Source organism: Mycetomoellerius zeteki, unplaced genomic scaffold, assembly GCF_001594055.1.
Source record: "Mycetomoellerius zeteki isolate Tzet28-1 unplaced genomic scaffold, Tzet1.0 scaffold145, whole genome shotgun sequence".
Classification (NCBI taxonomy): domain Eukaryota; kingdom Metazoa; phylum Arthropoda; class Insecta; order Hymenoptera; family Formicidae; genus Mycetomoellerius; species Mycetomoellerius zeteki.
The window spans coordinates 1,254,282-1,281,276 of record NW_017256393.1 but is presented as its reverse complement, the minus strand read 5'-3'; the positions used below and the strand labels follow the sequence as shown (position 1 = coordinate 1,281,276).

Sequence of the window (26,995 nt, the reverse complement as noted above, 5' to 3'; positions counted from 1 at the left end):
TTGCACGCGCGCACCCAGTCGTGGACTGCACGGCGCCGAGTTGGAGCCGAAATCGCTGGCGAGCCGCGTGATCGGATCGAGAATTTGCGAGAGACGGCGACCTGATGACGAGCCGCGTATCTCGTCCATCGTCTTTTATGTTTCGTTGTTGCTCGTCGATCTTATAATGACGCCTCTTTCTGCCCGCCGACTTCTGCTTCTTGCCGAAGGATCCTCAGTGCATCTGGCAGCCCTCGTTTATGCTTCCTCCCTCCTCGGGTTATCGCGTTCTTCCTGCGAGGGACCGACTCGATACCGACGCTCGGGGAGCAAGGGCTGCTCATCCTCGCCATTTCGTTACTTCACACGCTCGTACAGTCATCGTCGATCGCGACATCAGTCTCAGGCTTACGCTGCGACCTATAAGAAAATTTCTTCTTGAAGAAATATTACAGAATCTTGCGAGTGATAAAATAGAGAGGGTCGACAATATTATATAGATATGATTTGACTGGGGAATACCCATTTTTGAGTAAAGTGCTACTAGAGATATAATGGTCTCTATCTTGTCAACTGTCTGACATTTTTTCTGACCGTATTTATATACAGATTACAATACTACGTGTAATAAGATTTTCAAATTACATATTATATAATTTCATAGTTTACGTTCTAAGAATTTATTATATTCTAAGAATTGCAATATAATTGGCATGATTCACGATTCAATGAGGAAATCGTGAAAACATTTGCTCAATTCTCTTGCCATTTGATCGTTGTCGTGAATATTTTATCGACAAATTATGGCACCAAACTCATCTGTCGCTGAGCGTTTTCGACGTTTCGGCGACAGAGACAAGAAAAATGCGACGCGGAAAGATGGCACGCAGGGCTGCAAAGTTTATTTTAAGGTCGACGTTAAAAGGAGCCAAATGAAAAACCGGATGGAGGGAGTGGATGAGCGCAACCCGTCTCGTTCTGCAATTACTACGCGAACGACGGGTCGGCTCGTGAAAAATTCCAGCCTTTGCGACCTGCCTCAGGAAGTAGATGACGAGCACAAAGGGAAACTGAACTTAATGCAAATATAAAAAAAGAAAGAAAGAGAAACAACCGCGAGCGTTAAAATAAGAGAGAGAAAATAAAAATCTTAATTATAACTATGTACGTTTCAAGTGATCTTTAAATATGTTTAAAAGAACAAAAAAAAAATATTTTTTATAGTACTATTAACTTTTATAGTACTATTAACTTTTATAGTACTATTAACTTTCTTTTAATTTCTTTTAATATAAAATACTATATATTAACGTGTGATGTGTTGTGTGTGTGTTTTGAAAAACGAGTATTTTATTAGAATTTTACTCAGATCATTCTAATTTGTTTGTGAATGGCTTCTATTCTAATTATAAAGAGATTTAACATTTTCATCGTTAGAAAGAGATTATTTTAATAAATTAAAATTCGTAGCGTAAATCAATGACAAATGTTAGACGTAAATCAATGACAAATGTTAATTTTTTTACGGGAATTACGACATGCTGTTTATCACGTAACACAAGTCGTGACTCGCGAGTCGTGACATGTGACATATATGTGACACGCTGTGAATTAGCTTTAAACGGTCGTGAGGTCACCCAATCTCACAAGCTTGCCGTTAATTTACCGAACAATCTCTCCTTTATGCCATTTATATTCGTATAATTTTTGACAGACTGTATATCTCCATTTGTATAACATATTATACTTATGTAATATAGATTAAAGTGATCCTTCAAAGCTATTAAAAATTCAACTAGAAAAAAGTTTCCCTGATACACACATAAATATATAAATAAAAGATAGCGACTAATATACCACAACATTTTGAATTCTTCAACTAATTTAAAGTGAATTTTTTTTTATAGAATAAGATGTCAAATATTTTTATAAAAATTTTAAAATATTTGAAAATATATATAATTAAAAAGATTATTGAATTAAATTTTAAATATGCAAATAGATAGTAAAATTTTACCTTTTTTTTCTCAATTTAATCTCTCTCTCTCTCTCTCTGAATCTCTAATTTAGATTTATTACAAGAATTTTATTTAAAAATTTAGTTTGAAATTTTATTTTATTTTAAAGTTTAATCAGTTAAAAGTAAACTGAAGAGTTATTTATAAATTTTGGAACTTGTGACAAGTAACGTACATCAGCTGTTTTGCCGAAGAAAATTCAGATCGGTCAAAGAATCCGTAGTACTCGTGAAGGGTGTCAGATCTAGGCCCACCCCGTATGCAGACGATGCTCGACCTCCGGTCCCCCGCGGTGTCCATGAATAAATTTCAAATTAACTTTCGAACGATTTCCGCGTTATACGAGGCGCGACGGAAGCCCTCCGCAATCTCGGAGGCTCTTACGAGGAGGCAGCCTTTATATCACCGAGGGTTCGCTCGCACTCACTCTCTAAGTAAAGCCTCGTCGGAGACTACGAGGAAGACTTTCATCGACGGTGCTGATCGTAAAAGTATCGCGGTTCAAAAATCCGAAGGCTTGCGCGGAATATCAAGTTGCGAGATGCGAGAAAGGTGCAATCTAAAGAAACTCGATTGCAAAAAAGATATTGAGATATGAATCTTTCTTTCTAAATATATTAAATTTGTTAAAAACGATGGTTGATAATAGAAATGTTTTTTATATATAATCAAAGATATTTCAATTAATTCTCATACAATTAATATTTTAATTTCACGTAAATAAATCTATTTTCGTCAAAGAGGAAAAAATCGTGTTATACACAATGCAATTCTGTCACGAAGAAACACTACAGGAAATTAAAAACCGAAAAATGCGCAGTAATTCCAATAAAGGATTTTCCATTTATGAACGGATGTTATTGTGAAATATGCATTTCACAATAATTAAAAAAGACAGTCCTTTATTGGAATCTAACGCAAACAGCATTATAAAAAGAGCTTCGAGAAAAAAATTGAAAAACAAAAGCTAATTAAGTCGTTGCGATATGTGCTATTAGATATAAAAAAAAAAGAGAAAACAATGATAATCCATTTCCTTGAGTTAAATAACATAAATAATATTTTGTTATTTTTAATTTTCGTATTGTTAAAAAATGTAAATTATACAATTTTTATGATTAGTTTTAAAATAAACAATGTATGCACTTAGTAAATAATAAATTAAATTTTAATCAAATTTAATACATTTTCTTGAGTTAAATTGTTTAATTTCATTGTTTTATTAATAATATATTGTTAAATTAATAATATATTGAACAATAGCAGTGGCGAGTTATAGAAATAATTAGAAATAATGAATTTAATAGTGTGGAAATACAGAATTCAGGAATTAATTAAACAGTGTCAATTAATAAAAGGTTAAATAGGGAATATATGTATATTCAACTCAATTAATTCAAATGTATACAAAATAATTTAACTACAAAACAATTTAAGCACACTGAAAAAATTTACTAAATTTTAATAAGACATTTGTTTGAATAATATCAACTAAATATTTACTAAATGTAAAGCTATATTATGTATATTTATCTGATACAAGAAATGTCACAATTTAACTATCACTTTTTTTATTGATTAAATATTTATTACTATAAGCGAATGTTTAGTTGGCATTATTCAAATAAATATCTATTAAAATTTAGTAGATTTTTTCTCAATGCAGATATTTATGTCTTAGCACGATTGGATCATTCGTATCCTGCACATTTCTTCGAAAAACTACGAGTTACTAGTTCTAACATTTCTTTAAAGAGAGTTTACTATATAACCTTATAAATATTTTCTAAAGACGTCAAAGTATACGTAAGAATCACTTAATAATTGTGTATATTTGTTAAGATGATGAAAATTAATCCGAAACACGAATGATATATCATTCGTAGCAAAGGACCGAAAAATCATTACATGTACTGAGGCTTATTTATGTGTGGAAACAATTTTTTATCATTATAATTACATCGTATCACGATAACAATGGATGCATTCAGTAGAGAAAGCAGCTTTGCAACTGTTGTAAAATTCTTTAATATGATTAGTTTATACATTTAGATCCAATAAGAAACTAAGAGCAAGACCACACTGAAAGAAAAGATTGGCTGCTGCAGCAAATTAGATAGTAAAATATGGCATAACATTTTTAATTGGCTGAAGTAGTCAATTTTTGGTTGCATTAGCCTATCCGCAATGTCAATATAGGATTTCGATAGGCTAACGCAATCAAAAATTGGCTGCTGCAATCAATTAAAAATACCATATTCAGCCAATCTCCTCTTTCAGTGCAATCGTATAAAAAAATTTTTTAACAGTTGCAGAGCTGCATCCAGAGAATAGTATTTAAATTGAAAAAATCGTTTCTTTCTTTTTTTGTTTAAAGTGAAAATATCTTTGAAGAAAATAAAAATTTACTTGATTTCAAGAAATAACGTTCAAATCGAAGAAAAATTTGTTTAATTTCAAGAAACGACGTTCAAATAAAAAAAAATTTTTTTTTATATAGCAATGCACAAATTTCTTTGATTCAAACAAACGTTTTTTTTAATCAAAGAAACTGTTCTCTGAGTGCGCTTTTTTTCACTGAACGCAGCCATTGATTAAAAGAACTAGGGAGAGAGGAGGGGGGCTAATATTCGGCAATATTTTTCTTAGATATATCTTAGATATATCGTAACGGTAGTCAATCGTCGTTGTTGGAACGCTGTTTTGTCATTGCATAACTAGCGGCGGTCACGAAGCAAGCGGTAACTGTGGGCCGGCCGATCGGCCAACGCGGCGCGCATTTTGCATAAATTACGCGTCCTTCTGTCCGGCTTGATCGCGTGATCGCGCGACGTTATTGTCGAAATGACGTTGTACCGTGAGGCGGGCTACCACTGCAGGCGCGGCAAAACAAATAGGCCGCCGGCACGTGAAACGTATGTGTACAACAGACGGACCCGTGAACGAGCGTGCCGTCGGTTCCGGCTACCTCGCGACAAATTTCATTTCACAACCGCGCTCGCGTCCGCCAACGGTGGGACCTCGGGACCGATATCGGTAGCGATCAATTTACGTGTGTGCGATATGTTCCTTTTTTTTTCCTAGGAAATCAATACCACCTCGTACCGAATACGTTTACGAATATTCGAGACATTACGTTGATTTATTGGATCGTTGCGCGTGAGACGTCGCGATCCAAAGGTTCAGCTTTATGGAACGCTTTACAAATACCTTCGATTCAGATACTATTTTTGTGTATTACAAATCGTTCTGGTGACATCATTCTTTCATAAAAATATGCTATACTCCAGTTCTGGAATTGTGCAAGTAGAAAATATGTACAATGCAAATGTAGTAAATATGTGTAATGGAGAAATTGTAAGAAATTGGAAAAAAATTCAGATACGTCTGACATCTTATATTACAGAGTGACGTTTTGAAAACAGTTCGTGACATAAATTCTAGAGACATTAACGTGAGAGAACAAAAATAAATATCAGCAAAATTTAACACAAGGAGCGATATAATGACGGAATCTGCGGACAAAAATAATTTAGTATTTTTGAAAGTAGTCCATTTTGACACTTCGCTTAATTATCAATTATAAAGTTTGTTGATAACTTGATATTTCCTTTTTCTTCGCTACATATTCTTTCTGAAGCATTTACTCAGTGATAACAATTACGATATTGTAATTTGAACATAGTGAACACCGAAAGAACGGAAAAAAGACTCTAAAATTTTAGATTGATATAAATCTATAAATAATTTTATTTGGACCATCAAAGTATAAATTATGTAAGATGCTTCTCAAAATGTTTGTTAGAGAATATTAAAACTTTTTGCAGCACATTAAAGTCTAAGCGTTTTACATAATTATTTTGATGATTTAACAAAATTATTTTCAGATTTATATTCAGCTAAATTTTTAGATAAAAATTTGAGCAGAACTGTTCTATTTAATTATTTTGATGATCCAACAAAATTATTTTGAGATCTGTGTATCCAATTATATTTTTAGATGCTAGCAAAAAACTATCCTATATAATTATTTTAATGATCCAACAAAATTATTTTCAGATTTATATTCAGCTAAATTTTTAGATAAAAATTTGAGCAGAACTGTTCTATTTAATTATTTTGATGATTTAACAAAATTATTTCCAGATCTGTGTAATCAAATTTTTAGCAAAACTGTCCTAATAATTATTTTAATGGTCTAACAACATTATTTTCAAATCTGTGTAATTATAATTAAATTTTTAAAAAAGCTATCCTAGTAATTATTTTAATGGTCTAACAATATTATTTTCAAATGTGTAATTAGTTGAATTTTTAGATATTTTAGGAAAACTTCTATTTAATTATCTTGATGATCCAACAAAATTATTTTGAGATCTGCGTACTCAATTAAATTTTTTAATATTGTATCAAAACCGTTCTTTTTATTAGCAAGAATGTTTACCACACGCATGTTTGCCGGTAAACAAATCGAATCTCGGATCTTTCCGGCAATCCTTATCGCAAGAGCACGTTGTCGTGTTAACGTTATCCGGAGCCAGCTGTTGCAAAAGGTCCCCGCTGATTCATGCCGGGTCCGCGATATTTATGTACTGAAAATCGGTGTCGCGGCACCGGGCAACGTGACGTCGATACGACGCGCGGCGGCGCGGCGCGACGCGTTCGATTCCGCGAACCGCTCGTAAATTTCTCGCGCGGACGTTCGTTAAAGGAAACCCGAGAAGTTCATCGTGAGACAGGGAAAGAGAAAGAGAAAGAAAGAGGAACGAAAGAGAGAAAATGCCGTACTCTGTACTAGAGGCGCGGACAAAAGACGAATTCGAGACCGATGACCTTTCTCCCTCGAGGGAGAGAAGACACATGCAAGAGAGAAAGAGAGAGAAAGAGAGGAGAGGGGAAAACGGAAGGAAAGGAGGGAAGAGAGCAACGAGACGAGAGAGCGTAACAGGCGAGAGGGGAAAGAAGGAGATTATAAGAACGAGACGAGGTGAGGAAAGAGCGTTCGGGAAGACGCCGTTAGTCGATCGAGCGCTCGATGACTGTTTAGCATTCCGCTTCTTCAGGGGGGGGAGGAGGGGAAGGGGAGGAATAACGCGCTTCGGGAATCACCTGGTGCGGCGGCGATCGACCGGCGATGCCAGTTTTCAAACTCGTTTTCTCTTCTCTCCTTTTTCCTCTCTTCGTCGTCGCCGTCGTCGCTGTCGTTGTCGTTGTCGCTGTCGTTGTCGTCGTCGTCGTCGTCTCGTGCCTCCGCTCTTACGCGCTCTCTCGCCGTGATTCCCCTACTCTTTGTCCACCCTTCACGCGACTCTCCGCGCGAACGGCCCGGTCTGTGTCGGTCCTTCCTCCGCGAGAAGATTCGCGCGAGGTAGGCCGCGCGACGAGGAGTACGGTGTTGGCGAAGGGTCGACCGACCAGCCGGGGAGAATAGTACCGACCGTAGAATGACAGCTCGCGCACAAGTAGGTCAGGTACCGGAGCAGAGTGAGAGTGAGGGAAGGAAAGAGGGGGGGAGAGTAGGAGAATGGAGCGAGAAGATAGATCCGTCTCTCTCGGAGCGAATTCTGACGTCCTCGCACGCTGTCCCGGCGATTCGCGATTCCCGAGGACCCTTTATAGTCTCTCTCTCTCTCTGTTTTTCCGTTCCCTTCCCGCTCCGGTTCCACGAATAAAGCGTGACGAGACGTAACTCACCTTGCTGCGTACGGGGCTGAGGTAACGGCCCGTGACGATTTGAAACGGGCGCACTGAACACACTCCATGCCTCCTCTCCTGTCGAACACCAACGGCACGAGCACACCGTACACCACCCGTGCGCGTATGTATGCGCGTGTGTGTGTGTATGTGTATATACGTGCGTTACGTATGTGCGTGCTCGATGCGTGCGTGGAGCAACGCGGGGAGGGTGTAATACGCCTCGGTTTTCGGGGGTTTCACAATTAGAGGGAGGCACGAGGACGCGCCGTCACCGGTCGGACGCAGGTGGTGGGCATTGACGCGTACGAAACGCGGACGATCACTCGGCGGAGGCGCGAAAAATTGGGAAAAACACGGGAGTACGACGGGTAGTCGTACGGTAGCACGTCGCGTCGCGAAATACGCGTGCGAGTCGGCCGCGCTCGGCCGTGCTCGGCTCGGCTCGGCCCACCGTCGCGCCGTGGCGACTTGGCGAGCCGCCACCGCGCGGTGGCGCCGCCACGCGTCAAACGCGACAAGCTTCTCCGAGTGTATTATACATTAATTAATTGGAATAATAATCATGAGCCATTATCCGAGAGAGGCGAAATGCGCGAGATGAATTGCCGCTGTTGCGGGATAATACTAATTTCAGACCCTCAACGAGAGGATGAAAACAAAAGCAATATAATTTCTTGCGGATTTGTTTTAAAAATTGCTTATATATATTAGAATAGTACAATTTACAGACGTGATATTGGCCCAATATATAATTTCCAATGTATATACCAATGTAAACATTGATTAAAATTTTTTAATTAATATGTTTCACCAATAAATTGTGTTATTGCATTTATAATGCGCTTATACATAAATACTTTACAGTATTCTTTGATATATATCGATTAGAAAAATTCTTTTTTCTGGTTGATATATCAATCGAATATTTAGAATTTTAGAAGCGTTACGAAGTAATCAGCCAACAACGTATAGAAATTTATTTTAATCTACTGACCCCGATTTAATACTGGAAGATAAATAATTAATTATTTATTTTGAGTATTTTGAATAGCACAGTGCTTTTAATACTCAAACAAAGTAATTATAATCATTATCTTCCAGTACCTAAATTCTCGCAAGGGCGAGATTCGAATTAAATATTCTTTTCAAAGGTGAGAACAGATGATAATCAAATAACGATAGGATAAATTACCATCAATCACATTCGCATGTAGTAGCGATTATTTTCATCATTGCGAACACTTTACAGGATACGTTCGATAATTAATTATTGCGTGTAAAATTCACTGTAAATAGTATTATAATAATAGCAAAAAATATCGAACACGTCAAATACAATTCCGTGATTCCAAACCCATGACTGATCACTGACTACAATTTGGAAAGCGATACTTCGAGAATCGCAATATCGAAGAACGATAGTCTCGAAGTATCGAAACATTTGAAATGAAAATCAGTACAAAAACTAATGGCATATTTCGCGCGTAATTAGATAGCTGCACTTTCGCGCGAAATGTATATTAATCTAATCTAATCTGTAGGGAGAAAAAGCAAAAAGTGGAAAGTGCATCTAAAACGAAGAGTTGCTATTAGTGCGAAAATAAAATATCAAATGCGCTTTGCAATAAATTGTTATAAACTGAAATAATTTTATTACAAAAAAACACTAAATGAATTACACACAGATTATTTAACATAATGGAAAAAACAAAATTCGAAATATTGTAAGAAAGAACTATAAAAAATGCCTAAAATAGCATATTAATTGCAACAATTTGTTTAATATAATTTCATTATTTAAAAAAAGAAATAAAAATATCAAAATTCGTGGTAAAAATAAAATTTGAAACTTATTCATTGAATTATTAATATAGTTTCGACAGAATATTTTTTAAATTCATAGATTTAACATTCAACTTTTTGACACTTGAAATATCGTTTTACGATACTTTCAATACTTGAAACATCGTTTTACGATACTTTTGAAAACATATTTCAGACATTGAAGTTCAGCACATTTAAGTTCAACACATTCAAGATACGTGAAAACGCGTGAGTTTTACCAAAGAATTTCGCTCATTTTAGAGCGAACCACGTATAGCTAACAATTGTATACTATTTTATACATAATAATAAAAATATTAAAAATCAAGTAGTTTTAAAGCCTAAAATCTCTGCAGAAAGCAGCTAATCTTTTACAAATATCGCTTTACTCGTTCGGTCACTCATCATTAGAGCTATCAAAATTTAGAAATTAATTAGTTTTTCAACATATTAACATTTTTATAATATAATGCTTGATTGAGCACCAAATTATTAAAATTGCTTGTCAATTTAATTCGCGATATATTATTACAGTAGTTTTATCGCGTTTATGGTCCGGAAAAACAATTCGGCGCGCAGTTCATGCCTAATATGGTATATATGCAATTATATATGTAGTATATATATATATATATATTATATAGTAATTCAAGATTGAATTATTTAAGCAATTATTTAAAAATCCAGCTTCGATCATTATAGGTATTTAATTTCTAGTATTGATTGTGTTCTCACATCATCATCATCTCAGTTCTATTGCATCTAAAACTCATAAGTGAACAAAGTAATACAAATTAATATATGCGCTAGAATGGCAATTTATAAACCTAAGCAATTAATTTTATTTTACCTTTACAAGTATTGTATTTTATCCGTTCAATATAGGTTTATTTATGAATTTTTTATTTTATTAGTTATGATTATTAGTTGTAGTTATGTTTTATCATATTAAGTGACTATATTAGGACTGCGTAAGTTAAATAAAATTTCTTTTCAACTTTTATCACTGTTATTTCTTGAATAAACCTACTTTTTGTATGTGTGGCACATAGTGCCCCATGTATGAGGCATCTTGGGTCATTTCGTAAAAAATACTTTTTTTATTTTTTCCTCAAAAATCTACATATAAAATAATTTCACTTACATATAAAATGGGCAAAATTCTACATTAAGTACAATTACATGATAGATTATCTGACATTATAACGACATATACCTTTCACATACAAAAGAATGGAATGCTTTATCCCTGCCGAATCCCATAATATCTTTCAATACCTCTCCAGTTATCGGCAGGTTGTTTTGATAATTATGTATAATCTGTTTAAAAGATGACGATGCAGGAAAATTGGTATCTAAACGGTAACTTATCCATTTTACAGCATCCGGTGGTAATGCATTATCAATGGAATATTGTTGAGTTATCAATTTTGTTAAATTGAAACACTGATCTAATATCTTCTTAGGATCAAAGATAATGTAATTTCTACATTTGTTGAATACCTATGGTAAACATTCGAATTACATTTTAAAAAATATGTCGAATATTATCATATACAACCATAAATATAAAGTATCCTCAATTTATTGCATTTTTCTGGAAAAAGTAGCGATAAAAGCCAAAAAGAGGAAAACTAACGAAATATTAAAGTTGTTATAAAAATAAATATTATGTTACAATAAAATTGTTTTTTAATTAATTTTTTCTTAAAATATAGAACGTTTACGTCAATTGTGGGAGTGCTTTATATTTATATAGCCTATATTGTACATATATATCTAGAGCTTTTCTATTATATCTTGCATATTCACTTACTTCGTTATCGTCCATTTCATAATTCATATCTCCTAACAACGAAACACTCCAGCAGAAAAGGGCGCTTACTGCTATTTCGGGATACTTAACAGCGACCATTTCTTTAAACTTTTCGAAGAATACCAACAAAGTTGGTTCGAAACATTCCAATTTGTTGCACGGTTCAAGTCTACAAATTATTTTAGACGCATCGAGCCGAACGTTCGCGTTGTCATCGACTAATAATTGCAACAACATTGTCCACCAGTCCAATACGGGATCTGTAAAGAAATATTTTTTGCATTACTTTTATACTGTTACGCGATTCTAATTTCGTTGACATTAGAAATCCTTGATTCATACGGCAATGTTCCATATCGATGTCCTTTTTAAAAAGTTCATACAATATATCGAAAACTGATAATCTGAAATCTTTATCTAACAAACCAATCCATCTATTGTCACAGATTTTTCTATAAATGTCTTCTATATGTTCCATCCTGAGCTCTTTATCCTTAAAATAGACATAAAAATATATCAAAAAAATTTAAAAAATGTATCAAATACATGATAAGGACAAAAATAAAGAACAGAGAAATTGAAAAAAATAAATCTTAAAAATGAGTAAAATAACGAGCGAACCTTCCATTCAGGAGTTAATGTCATACATTTTCCTAGCAATCTCAAGTAATTAGCACGTTGAGAATAGATATTGTTTGTATCATCTAGATATAATTTCTTAAGAACCAAAGTACAAATTGCACATTTGTCGCAACATTCGTCTATGTCCGTCAGGCTGTTATATAAAAAATCAAAAATCGCATCTTGCAAATTAGGATTAAATTTATATAAATCATCAGCGAAATAGAAAGCTGTATGAAGAGCAAAAACGCTCAATAATTCTCCTTGTAGATAAGATTTCATCTTTATTATTACTTCAAAAACAGTAGTCCAAGCAATACTCTGTATCTCAGCTTCTGGAATGATCAAAAGCCGCGAATATATGTTGAATGCTATACTAGATCCATTGTACATCGTTTGCAAAAACTTTGAATTCCCCATACGAAGTATAAATTTGATTGCGGACACTTTATACATTTGTTCGCCCGGTCCTTGTTTTAATAGATCTTTCTTGACTAAGTGCTGCTGCAGAATATGCAATATATCTTCTACATCACAACTTTCAATCCTAAAAACATGAAAAATGTGTCAGTATAAAATTTGTCTTGATGAATAATACGATTGGTTTCTGTGAAATTATCTTTCTTACATATTTTTGTCTAAACTATGAAGGATGTCAATGTATACACTAGCTATAGGAAAACAACTGAACACATTAATTTCTTTTTCTAATCCTTTCAATATCCAATCTGTCGCGCGTACAAAATTTGTGACATCAGATTTTAATAGCTGCATGTGGACGGATGACAATCTCGTCAAAATCTCTAATATCTACAATTTAATCAATTGAGATAATATTTTAATTATGCATTTTATACGTTTTAATTTTTAATTTGGAATATATTTGATATTTTTAATTTAAGTATTTATCTTAATTATTCTTTATTGTTCTTCTATTTTTATTAAGTTTCATACTTGCCTGTAGTAAATAGCCATGTGTGAGATTTGAAGAGATCTGAGTATGTTGCGCAGTACATAAAATTACAAATAACTTTTTTAAAAAGTTGTAAGCTGTACTATCTGCTAATAATGGCACTAATGCTCTAGCTGCAAGTTCACGTGTTTTATATACCGGGCTTTTACCACATTCTGATACCAAATTAACAATTTCATTTATCTGAAAACACATCTGCCATAATGTTCGTCTCTAACGGACAGGGGAAAAATTGGATTATATATAAATACCCAATAAATATCGGTGTCAAAATGGCAATTAATATACAATCGTGACAGCAGCAATAAAATTACTTGGACGTTGGATCTTATCATGATTTTTTCTTTACTCGATGCAGTTCGCAATTCATGCAAAATAAAATCAAATAGATTGGGATATCTTTCAAAAAATATTTTCGCTGTCATTTTGTTATCCGTTGTCAAATTGATGTGATCTTTGGTTCTTTGAACACCAAAAATTCGAACTATAAGTGTGCTGAACAATAATGTGGCCGCATTGCGTTCCTATAATTCAATTAGAAATTATTTTCTGCATAAGCATAGTTAAAATAATATTCATTAAAATAATATATAACACACTTACCGACCATTTTATACTTTCATAATTCCTACAAGCAACTATCAAAGCATTCATAATATAATTCTTAGTTATATCTCCGAGTTGAGAATGTCTAAATAAAGCTCTAAGAATATTCATAGAATGAATTTTTATCTCGATCAAGTCATGATCAGTCATTTCCTTACACTTTTCTTCTATCTGTTCAAATAAAATTAAAAACTCAGATTTAGAAAATATTGGATGTCCATACATTACGTCCATCATTGATTGACGTAAAGAAGCTGTGCACTTAATCTGCGCAAATTGTAATAAAATCGTCATAATCCAAGATGCAAACGTTTCTGAATTATTTTGAATTTTTGGTTCTGAGGATAGCACTGCCTATTTTGAAATAAATTCGTTTTAGTATTATATCCTTAGATCTCTTTTTTTTTTGTAAAGTGATCTTTAGCCCATACCTGTATCATAAATGGAATACCTGCACTTCTTCTTGTTGCACATAATACATATCCCGGCTCGAATCCCGTAAAATACACTAAGATACTGTACAACCAAAACATAGGAAGCCTATTTAGAGACTTGTCTGTTAAACGCCATAATCGTGTGCATAATTGATGAAAACCAACATATGCTTGTTCAAACGCACCTCTATGTTTTGTTTCACACAATAACGAGACTAAATGTTTCATTATACTCTCAATCTGTTAACATATTTGTATTAATCCCTTTATGTTTCATTAAAACATAAAACCATGCACATATACAAATCTCACTTGTTCTACAGTTAATAATCCATTTGGAGATTCGGCAGTTTGTATCGATGCCTTGGTGGCAAATAGACCAAACAACAGACTGACTTCTTTAACAGTACGCCAAGAACAAAGTAGTACCATTTGTGGCGTTATAATTTCGTTCTTAAGAAATGATGCATTTAAATTCAGTGTTTTCAAGTCCATTGGTAAATGTCCTTCCGGTGAAGAATTATTTACTACCACAGAAACAGTACGATTTAGTTCAAAGCACAATTCTATAATATCAGCTATGGTATTTTGCCATAATTCGCTTCTTTCTGTGCCTCTAAAGCAAGAATAAAAGAAATAAATATATCATATATTATTTTTTCAAAGAGTTGATAATGCTCATATATTATTTTAATTACCTTAAATCACAATCTGAAAGCAAACTTCTAATGCAAAATAAATATCCATATAAAGAATTTTTACTAATTGCTATTCCTAGGTTTTCCTTTGCTAAAGTTAATACTTCCTAAAAAAATAAAAGCAATATTTCATAAATTATAAAAAGTTTACTTTTGATGACATTAGACTAAACGTCACGTCTTATACATACTCGTAATTTTTCGTACAACAGTAAAATTAATTGCAGTGTTATTGCTTCTGTAACCTTGTCTTCTACATTATAGTAATCACAAAGTATATTTTTTATAATAGGAGATAATTTGGCTATTTTAAACAAATATGCAGCCGTAACACTGTCAATAGGTCGAACGCTGTTACCAAATTTAAATGCAGCTTTCATAAGTGAATCAACACATGGTTTTGAATCTAAGCTCAACAATTCTGGACTGACTGAACTGATTATCTGGTATGCCATTTCCTTATTGGGTTCGTATGTATCCATCACTAAACAGTGGATTATCGCCTCGACTTCTTCTTTCTTCCATTTAAAAAGTCCGAATCTATCAGGAATGAGATCTTGCATCAGTAAAAGTATTTGCAAGCAGGAACGTTTGCGATCATATGTGGCTTCTGGATACAAATTGGACACGCAAAGTAGATGCAAGTTCCTAACAAATTGGCCGTAATATAGTCTTGTACAATATTCAATTTGTTCTTTTTTACGAACTATAGCCAAATGATCATCTTGATATGTTTTGGAAATAAAACTTTGCTTCTCGTAACAACTTAATTTTATTAGTGCTTGCAAAAATTGTCTCTCTACAACAGCATAGCTATCTTTCAACCGTGTTAAAGCCTATAAAAAATATAACAAATTCAATTGAGAGATTTTGATAAGAACCAATGTCAACGTATCTCTGTTACCTTTTTTATAAAGGGCATGTATTCCATCTTCTCACATAAATTATTAGCTAAAAATATCAGAATTAAGTCAAGTTCCATTCTTGTAAAACTTAACGTACTTTTCTTCGATTCCACTAAGAGTGCCAGCATCTCCAGTCTGCACTGTATGACAAAAAACAAATATGTAAAATCACTTCTTTATTGCCTGACTAGAATGCAATCATAAACTGAAGCTGAAATAATATCACAATTAAATTAATTGATTGATTTAATAATAATACTAATTTGATGATGCCGAATTGAAAAAAACACCCACCTGGATTATATATATATATCAGAGGTTCCAGGTTTGAATCTTCGTTAAGGTAATACTTTTTGCAATAAATTATTTATAGTGTTTTAAGATATTAGCAGCATCAAATTAACGATCAATTTAATTATATTTCAGCTTTAATTTATCATTGCATTTTAAACCTGACAGTAAGAGGTTACAGTTTACGGAAAAAAAAAAACGAAAAAGATGCATTTACATATAAAAATATTATTAGGTACCAAAGTCTAGTCTCGATCGTATTAGATTTTTCCTTATTTATTTGATTTAATGAATGAAATTATTACCTTCTCGCTATAATGCTTGGCGCACGCTTCTAAAACATCGAACTCCAAGGTATTTCGCCATTTGCCACTCTGCTGCGTTAATTTTTCCTCGGTGTCCAGCTCGCCCTTTAGCTTTGATTTTCGCAGGTCGTTCAGAAATTTATAAAGTTCATTCTCGTCCATAATAAAATATTTCTCCATTATTTAAAACCGCGATATTGTAGGAATACTTTTACACATTGGATAACTATTTACACATGTGCTGTTTACCAGAGAGAAACCTGAGAGCGGCCATCCCGACCTTTTTCCTGTAATGCTTCTAACTCCCCGTACACTAGCGACACCAACGTCTATTTTCGAGCTGCGGGAACTACGTACTACGTCCATTTTCGAGACCCCCCGTCTCGCCGATAAAATCGTATCGTCGAAAGTGGACGTGGTACACCATGGTACACTACAAATTATAAATGTGAAGAAAAAACTATTTTTCGGCATTGTTGATAAATAACATTATGATGCTACAGCCACGAATTGCGGATAAAAATAATATTATGCATATATGTGTATTATATATATATATATATTGTATATGTATATTACTGTCAGGTTATAAAAAAAATTTTTTTTAAATCGATTAGGAATACCCCCCAAAAATTAGCTATAGACCTCAATATGATCTGGGTAAAATTTCATCAAAATCGATTAACATCTTCAGGTTGCCCCTCGACTTTGAAATTAGTAAGTTTCTTGGATACATTATGTCAAAATTCTAAAAAATATTTGAATTTCATTACAATTTCAATTCAAATCAGATCTGATAAAGCCTAGTCAAATCAGAGTAAAACTGTACATTAAATAATATTTCAGATTTAAATAAAGTTCAGATTTAAATAAAGTTCCGTTACATGTAATGGAAGCAAATTTCTTTTTTTTTAGCAGTGTATAGATATATGATGTGCGATCGGAGGAAATTATAAATTTCAAGCTGGAAGGCATCAATGACGCCTAGTGTACATCGAAGAAAATATTTGACATTTGTTTTAAAATTTCAAATATTTCTTATCGACTAATGTGCTGACAAAAGACAAGAGATAAAAAGTGGTTTGCTAGCGTGGTATTTTTATGTAATTGCTCACGTGAAGTGTTACTAACATCTCAACATTATACCTCGATTTTTATTGATCTTTTTAATAATTTATAACTAAATAAAGATTGATAATATTATTCATTCTTTAAATAAAGAAAAATGCAAACATCTTTTTAAAATTATGAAACAATTTGAATTAAATAGAATAATATATATAAATGGAATTCATAAACATTTAGCGATGAATAATTTAAATATAATTTACCTATTACTTTTTCCGGATTAAGGTCGGGATTCAGAGTCGATTCTTATTTCAATACTGCCTCTATTATTTCTAGAGTTTATTCCTAGAGCGGCGTCTACAATGAAATTTTAAAGTATAAAACTTAAGGCTTTAAACTCTCTAAGGCCCGATTGCACCAACATTACTTTAACTTTAAGCGAGACTTAAAACTCTTTATCTCTCGTTTTAAAGCCGAAAAAGAAACAGAGACAAAGAGAGTTTTAAGCCTCACTTAAAATCAAAGTAATGTTGGTGCAATCGGACACAAGCAGTGAGAAATTGGCTAATTAGCACAATCGAATATAAGGAGAATAATTAGCTATAACTGGTCAATTTCTTATGGCTTATGCCTGTTTTTACCAATGTAGGAGATTAACTTTAATCTCGGTTTAACTTACTCTTCATCTTTATCTAATTCTCTCTTAAAAACTAGAAAAAGATGAAAAGTTAATTGAATCGAGTTTAAAATTAAACTACATTCGTAGAAACGGGCATTAAAGCTTAAAATTTAAATCGATCATTACATCTTAAAATCTCATTGTAGACGCCACTTAACAATCCTGACATTCCTGACATATTTTGCGTATAATTTAATGCAGTCCACTTCTTGCTTCTTCCAAATGCTCTGAACGCTGCACTTCAAACGCTTGAATTAGTCCATTACTGTTCCGATCTCTAGTTGGTGTGCCACAATCGGCTACAATCGCTACACCAAATATGTCGGAACGTTCCAGCCAACCCATCTCTCGAAGTGATAAAGTTGGAGCGGTGTAGTAGCAAAAACGATGATGCATTGATAACGTAATGAGAATTACGGGGAGCATTTCAGAGCGATATCGTGCTTTACGTGCTTTGTAGGATTTAAAGCGCCAAGTAAACCGCAGCTTTAACGGCACGCTTTTACCGATACCCGCTAATCTCTCTATCGGTAACCACCAGCCATCTGGTTGATGCAGACATCTGTGAACTCAGTCGCTAGAATTTAAATTCGTTATACATATCCTGTCATCGTTATGAAATATCATCGATCACTTGACAAATTCAAACTGTCGTACCCATTTTGTTTAATATATATACTCGTATAGATCGAAGAAATTATAAATAAGCTTCCATTTTTATTTCTTCGTACATTTACATTTTTCAATATATTTTTTTAAACATTGCAATTAAAGCTATCATTTTAACTGTATTTCTAATTAAATTGTTTCAAAATTTATTTAATTTTAAATTACGTAATTATTACAGTTTGGGGAGGAAGAAAGGGAATGTTGTTGAAACAATACGTATATATAAATTGCAATCAATCTTCGCAATTGTATTAATATCTTTTTATCTTATTTTAAGAAATATATTTTTCACGCCATTGGTAATTTTATGTTTAATTTAATAAGCAATATAAAAGAAATATAGATCTTTATATTTAATCAAATTTAATTTTATGAGGAGCAAGTAATGGATTTCTCTCACAATTATCCATTATAATTTAAATGTTTACATTTTAATTTTGAAAATGATTTTATTAGTGATATATGTATATAATATGTATATTCGAAAAATATTTTTACTTATCACTATATTATATCATTTTGTACGAATATTTCATCACGAAATGTGTCTTTTGTCTCTGAAAGGATGAATCTCGTGAATGTTACATTGTCCAGTATATATGTCGTGTAACGCAAACTGTTTTGATATCCTACGGTATAATCTGGACTTACATTTGTTCTGTTGGCGAGGCTTATCTCGGTTGTATATATTGCATATATCTCCGGTTCGTGCCTAGACGAATGGCTATCACTAAATTTAGAAGGCACGTTACAATCTTCCGTTGGCCTTCACGTCGCACGGTGTGTTATACGTTTCGCCATCAATTTGACGCTAGATTCGCGAGAAAACCTTTGTTCTCAGTGACTTCTAAAGCCCTGCTCGTGCATCGCTATTAACTTTACGAGAGATAAAGAAAATGTCAATGAAAACGGGACTAATGTTTATTATTTCGCGAAAAATCTAATTTATACATAAATGCGAAAAAAAAATATTAATGGTTCCCTTATCGATAATTATATATCAATATTGCAGTATTATTGATTATATATTATCGTAATGATCGGCCATCGTTTAATAACAGCAACCTATTCTTCGTTTAAAGCAAGATATTAATTATTCGATAATATTGTCATCCATGAAAAATAAATTTATCTTTCTTTCTCTCTTTATATTTCATAATATATTAAATGAATAACGCATACACATATATATATATGTATATCATTTATTTTAATATGTTCTTTTATATTTTATTAGACACCAAAAATTTGTCAAACAATCCTTCTTGTCGCTTTATAAAAAGATTCTTTTAACGTCGTTAAATAGTATTTAAAATCACGTGACAAAGCTCGTTTTATAAACTTGATTACAAAAGATAGATTTTCCCGTTATTTAAAGAATTCCGATTTCGCTTTATCAATTTTTGTTCATTACGAAACAATTTCGGGGCGTATCAGCCTTATGATGCCTCGGCATTATTAGGTCATCCATTGTAATTGCAATTATTATCTTGAAATCGTTTCTCTTTTATAACTCTTAAAATAAATTTGCACGTAAAGTGCTATACTGTCGAAAGTAGAACAAAAACGGAGAGAAGAGTATTCCCCGAGCAACGTAACATCTAAAAGATTCCGTAAAATGATTATTGTGACTACTTTTTAAGGCGTCTCGTAAATCTTTAAAGTGACTAAAGCATCTTTGTGTAGTCCGCGTAATAGGGTTCATAATTCAGCACAATTAAATGACAAATTTCGTAAAAAAGCACTATTGTTATGAATATTGATGCTTTTTTTGCCTTTAATCATTCATGCGGAGTGATCATTAAAATTGGATCATGGAAAATCGACTTCCATAAAGGAGGGAGTATAAAGAATGTGAGAAATGCATTACGTGCTTCTCATAAAATTAGACTGGATAAGGGATAGTTCAATTGCACGCGAGAGACGCGATAAATTTCAATAAAAATCATATTAAGAATATTTACATGCACACTCAAATATTGTGTTATACCTATTCTGGAAAAAGTCGAGATTACTTCACAGTATCGCATATACTTATAACTTCTTATTTCCCGGCTCCTAAATACGAGGTCAAGTACAAGACAGCGGTGTAATATCTTCGTTAATGTACGAACCGCGGGAAGAGATGGATCTTTCGGAATTACGTGAGAGCAGTTGTGTTTCGTTATTTTAATTGCGCATCATCCTGGGAAGAATCCCAGAACATTTCCGACTATTCTCTGAACGAAGTTTCTCCCTCGCATCAACCGAAAACGCGGCCACGTGATTTCCTGAGAGCCACGTAATCTACGTAATTAATCGTCATTTAAATTAGCGCAACGACTTTTTTTTTATTTACCACGAATCCCAGCTCGTGATTTATTTACGTCGTTCTTCGCAATAACGGCAAAAGTAACCCTTTTTTTCCCCGAGCGCGCTAATAATTAAATTAAAGGGACGCGTTGTAAGAAAATCACAAATATTTATTCTTTGGAAAAAGCGAAACTATTTAATTGGATCCGCAAATATACATCGATTAGATTCAATTGTAGCTCGAACCTTGCACAAGGATTTAATTTCCTGAATCTACCTGTTAACCGAAAATTAAATGGTTAATAACTGTTACTTTTAATTACATTTTCTATGTTTGTATTTTCTCTTCTTTATTTCTGTAAAATATAGACGTATATTTATTTTATCTTCTCTAAGTGCACAAATTTAAGAGGTCTATTAAATTAAAGCGCTGATGAAAAGCACAGAAAGAAAACGGATTTTGGCTTCTATGACATGAAATAATATTTCATGCTTTTTTATTTTTATATTTTAAATATTACAAAAAGTTTCAATTTTTTAATATATTCATCCGATCAAAATTGTCTATTTTTTGACGTTTCCTATTTTCCTCTTCAATACTACATTATGATTTAATTTATATTTTAACGAACTAATGGCAAATATCATATAACAAAAAGGTATTTATCTTGTTTTATATAAAAAAGAGAAATACATAGCAAATATATAATGATTTTTTTCATTAAATAGTCGTACGTTGATCTATCTATTTTTATAACTTACAAGATTTTAAAATTTATTAATAATATTTTAATAGAACATTTTCAATACCGTACATATTTTTGATGATAAATAGTCCGCGTTGCTGATATATATTGTGCATACAGGAAACCCTCAGATCAACCACGGAACTTGCCTGGGGGTAGCTGTGGCGAACAAGTTTGTGGAATTTTCTTCTCATTTACGCCGGTCTGCAATGTAGCGTGTTTTGCGACTCTCAATTAATTTTCGACTAAACTATTCAGCACACACCGCCAATAGTTGCGACTATTTCGAGTCAAGCGTTGCTCATACAGGGTATCTTTGGTAAAATGTGAAATAACTTTGGAATTGAATTGGAAAATTATTTTGAAACGAGGTTTCTGCTCGAGAGTAAGCCTGGTCATTTGCTTCGAAGGCTTCAAGCTTCGAATTTCCGAAGCTTTGACAAATCAAAATTGTACAATTATTCATTTAATGTAATTAATAGTACAGTTACTAAATGAATATATTTTTATAAAAAGATGTATAAAAATATATTACGAATATATTTTCATTTCTTTCTATCCACATAAATATATTTTTCAAAGTTGAAGATCTTAAACTTCGAACTGTCGAAGTTAACTTCGAAGATTTGAATTCTTTTTTCGAAGCTTTTAATCTTCAAAATTATTAAAGCAACAGACATCTCTACTTGATTTTTAACTAAAAATGTGTGTATTTTAATAGATTTACGTTAATTAATTAATGAGCGCCAAATACGGTCGAAGTTGGATTTTATAAAATCCATATATATATTCCATAATAATTCCATAAAATTTATTAGAATCCTAGTGCATGTTTCTTTATATTTTTCTATAGTTTTGAAAAAGCCGCTTTTTTCAAATTGCTGGAAAAAAACCGAAAAAATCCGCGGAAAAATTGGGTCTTTTTCCGATCCTTTAAAACTATACAGTTTTCTCCGTATTGTGATAAGTTCAATTAGGATTTTTAGGGTCGTTTTTTCAATATTATGATATTTATGGTGTCTTCTTTCCTTCTTGCTGCCACTCTGTTTCTCGACTATGTGAATGCTCGACGGATGTATTTGCTGTAGGGTAACACGGACCGTGACATGCACAATGTCTTCACCGGCCAATTCTGCGCCTCGTTTCACCACAGGACGTCTGTCCCGTAGCGAGAAAGCTCGAGAATCACTTGAGCGGAACATGTCTCGCGGAGAATCGTCTGATGCTGGTAAATAACCTAGCTAACTGCTAATTCGATTTACTGACCAACCCCCGCCTGCCCCGTTCCCTCTGTCAGATCCAATTAGCGACGAGTTATGGGGCTTCACAGGAGCAATCGGCTAGTCTCTACAATTAAATTTCACACACCGCTATGTCAATCATCGTTTTGGATTCGCTTCAGGAAATAGGAAAACGGTTCTTCCGACCTGCGGGAAGAAACAATACTCATAAATCCCGAGACAGCAGTAACGTCTGTGAAATGTCGCGGGCGCGTCATAAAAACGTCCTAATCTCTCAAAAGTGCTTCAAATCTTTTCTAGTGAAATGCTAAAATTTTTCTGTTGTTGAATTCCTAAATATTTAGAAATCGGTAAATTAAAAGGGGAGACTATAGTCTCATTACCTTTTTGAATCTAAATCGACTCTAGAGTGATTTTCCATATAAATGGTGGTTTCACTTGCAATTTTCCGCACGGAAAATGTTACCTAGCGATTGAATGGCTGGTGTCGAAGTGGATCGATAGCAAAGTGACAGGTGATAGATAACTATCGCAAATACTAAAGTTCGCTTACGTTAGCGACAATTTGTTTGTCATCGTAGAGGCTGAAAAATGGCCTTTATCGTTAGTCATTTATTACAATAGTTATACAATAATAATAGTTATATCTCTTGATATTGTAGAAAAAAATATTAATCGGAATATATAATTATAACTTATATAATGTGTAAATAAAAATTGTATTTCACTATAATATTTGTTTTAATATATTGAAAGGATATAATATAATTTTATTTAACTACAAGGCAAATAGAAATTGTATTATCTTTTAATATAATAGAGGGAAAATTATTAGATGCTTCCAGTTTCGATGGGACTCACGTCATTTCATAATTAATTAATCAAGAAATACATCCTATGTGATTTTCGATATTATAGTATAAACAAACTTCATTAATATTTAACGGCAACTGAATTTCAAATTAAAATAATGACAAGGTCTTGGTGGATGATAAAGTAAACATTTGTTTATAATTAATTGACGGATAAATTAATGCCTTCTAGTAATATCATCTTGATTTAATACGGAAAAACACTTCATCTCGTGAATATAGGAATAAATGTCATTTTTCTTAATTCAATCTTCGATATTTTCGGGGAGAACACGAGACTTCTGTTGCATCCTACTCTATTCATGTGTATGCACGTCGTACTTATATAATATTATGTATGCCTTCTATATAAATTCTTCAACATCTAACAGTCACCCCTGCGCAGGTTGAGATAACACAGGAATAACATGGAGCGCGCTATATTGCTGGTGTACTTGTTCTCGGAACCCCGGGCTTTCTAATTTAAAATAACGAGACACAGGAATCTATTGCCGCGCAGTCCTCGCATGTCGAGAACATCGTCTCAGCGTGCATTCCAGCGTTAAAATTTTCGCACGAAAACGAGGAAATGTCTCCGCCACGCGTTCGCAATAGGACAAAAAGACATTCGGAAGCCGGATAACGGGCATCCCATTAAAAGAGCGGTACTTTCCCTTTTATAGCAAATACTGCAGTTCGACGAAGCGAAATCCTGTTGCGTCTGTGTTAGACGCAAAGTCCATAAGCACTCAAACTCATTGTCGTACGTTATAAAAATCACATTTGACTGCGTTACATTCTAAGAGTTCGAAACAAGAGAAAGAGAGAAAGAAAGGAAGATAGAGTTTTTAATTTACAAGAGAAAAATATATTGAATCGGAACAAAAGTTCGTGGCGCTACTTCATTTTTATCATGTGTACATGTTGTTAAAAAATTGGCAATTATATCATTCGATAGAGCAAAGTTTCAGTTTTAACAACCTATTTTTTAAATTGTGGTATGATGATTATTAACGGAGTTACACTGTAAAAAAATCATAATCATACTTCACTTAACTCAAATCGCGGAACCCTCAGATTTAGTTGTGTCCACTCTGAGTATTTTTTACAGTTTACGAACAAAGTAATCCTCCTTTTATTTAATTCACGATAACTCAATAACAAAAAATTTTAGGAACATTCTTGAGCTGTCATATTATAGAGAGTAAGAAAAATTTTTATAGTTATATTTTGGTTTAACAATTCAAAAGAAATTGCTCATCCTGAAAAAGACAAAATTTTCCTCTAAATTTATTCTAAAGAACTTGATACGGTATATACCGCTTCTTACAGAAACTTTGAATTTACTTGTATTCTATTGTCGAGCTTTCTCCTTGGAATAACATCGAGAGCATTTCCGCTGTAGACATGATTTACGTTTGTGGCCAATTGTTTGGAGATTACATTTTAAAACTACTACGTACCCATCAAAGTAGTTGAATCGCAATCCTCTGTTCTTGAAATATTCACAGATGACAGACTTAAGCTCATTTCTATCAATATAGATTAACTTAAATCTTGGTTTAATTTACTTTTCATTTTTTTTTCCTAATTCTTAGAATTATAATAACTGGAAAATAAAATTTTCAGCGCTGCAATTCATGGTTTGCTAAAAATGTATTTGCTGCTGCAGCAAAAGAATTTGCTACCATTGTTATTGTATCTGCTTCTTAGCAAAGTATTTATATGTACTTCTCTGCTTAGCAAAGTATTTATATATACTTCTCTGCTATGATAATATTGATTATATATAAAGTAAAAATTTGCTCCTAATTAACAAATGTAACTAACGTTACAAAAGTATAAATCATATTTAAACTAAATTGTTCACTAAAATCGCTCACCCGCGAGCAATATGCGGCACAGTAAACAGATAAACATGGTGGAATAACATTTCCATATTTAAAAAGCCACACAGAATAGAATAAAAGGCGCAGCATTATAAGATTTTTCTACATCCTAATAAAATATTCCTTAAAGACGAGTCTACAAAAGTCCAACACAAAGCTCCATCATGATGAAAGTAAATGGAATATTTATTTTCAGTATTTTCATAGTACAATTTTTTATTCTGTGTTTAACTTAAGAATTTTTTTACACATAATCAAAAATTGTACTGCCATTATCATCGATAGATATCTCATTAATTTTTATCACACTGAAGCTCTATTTTTGAGGTATAGCCTTCAAAGAATATTTCATTAGAATGTATTAATGTAGGTGAAAAATCTGATAATACTGCTTTTATTCTGTGTGGCTTTTTAAATACGAAAAAAAGATTATATGTGCTAATAACGCGTTCTGTTATTAAAAGTAACACTGTAATAAATTCTTTTTACTATCAATATAATTAAATTTTTGTGATCCTTACATATATTGTCTACAGCTAATTAAAATTGGCTACACTGCTAAAAAATTTAAATATATTCATATATTACAACTGAAATTGAACTATCACACATAGATCTTTGCTGCTGAAACAAATTTTTTTTCCGTGTAGAAGAAAATAAAAAGTAAGTTAAACAGAGATTAAAAGTATAGAATCTACATTGGTAGAAATGGACATTGATCGTTAGATTGTAAGGACGTTTTATGTTCATAATTTATTACTATATTATGTCACTTTCGAAACATATCCGATATAAAGGATATAATAAATCGCTCTTCACAAACTTAACCTCTTAGATTTAACTCGTCGCGTTCTGCTTGTTAGACTTTAACTAATATTACATCAATAACCATGAATAGCGACTTCTGCGAGTCCAACGAACCCGTTCGCTCGGATAAGAGTTGATTGAGTGGCTGCGGAAGAGTCGGCGTTGCGAGCAGATTTTAGAATCGAATCTACAAAAGTACGGCGCGAAGCAAGGAAGCGAGGAAGCGAGGAGTTTATGGCGCGTCGAGCCGTAAAACTTAAGATCGATCGCCGCGGGAAGTGTGCCGTCGTTGTGCCGTCGATCTAACGGCAGCGTTACCTTGCAACTTCTTAAACGAATAATCTCGTTCTCTCGCTTAGTTGTTCGCGCGAGAATTGCGTCCCGGTTACTCTCGAAGAGTACAGCCGCACGTGGAATCGCGTACAACGGTTTCGTATGCGGTTAATCGAGACGAACCATATACGCGTAATTCCCTCTTTTCTGTATTGTTTCGAACACTCGAAAAAATAGGAGTGTGGATTTAACATCATGAACGTTAAACCTAATTCTCATCATTGATACAAACATCAACATACGATGCTTTTTA

At 33.2% G+C, this 26,995-nt stretch overlaps 2 protein-coding genes across 2 annotated transcripts; both read right to left on the bottom strand.

Moving 5' to 3' along the window:
• Positions 1–25: 25 nt before the first annotated feature.
• Positions 26–9,052, bottom strand: LOC108731916 (ATPase family AAA domain-containing protein 2-like). The gene is made up of 3 exons (XM_018462472.1): positions 9,049–9,052; positions 7,107–7,448; positions 26–399 (listed from the first exon to the last, which is right to left on the bottom strand). The coding sequence occupies exons 1-3, from the start codon at positions 9,050–9,052 to the stop codon at positions 320–322; spliced, it is 426 nt and encodes a 141-aa protein (XP_018317974.1). The 3' UTR covers positions 26–319.
• Positions 9,053–10,646: 1,594 nt separating this feature from the next.
• On the bottom strand, positions 10,647–16,574 carry THADA (Thyroid adenoma-associated protein homolog). Its single transcript, XM_018462489.1, has 14 exons — positions 16,168–16,574; positions 15,571–15,711; positions 14,858–15,502; positions 14,667–14,773; positions 14,281–14,584; positions 13,966–14,208; positions 13,532–13,888; positions 13,180–13,452; positions 12,914–13,111; positions 12,584–12,765; positions 11,956–12,502; positions 11,677–11,827; positions 11,335–11,594; positions 10,647–11,021 (listed from the first exon to the last, which is right to left on the bottom strand). The coding sequence occupies exons 1-14, from the start codon at positions 16,345–16,347 to the stop codon at positions 10,719–10,721; spliced, it is 3,891 nt and encodes a 1,296-aa protein (XP_018317991.1). The 5' UTR covers positions 16,348–16,574; the 3' UTR covers positions 10,647–10,718.
• Positions 16,575–26,995: the final 10,421 nt, after the last annotated feature.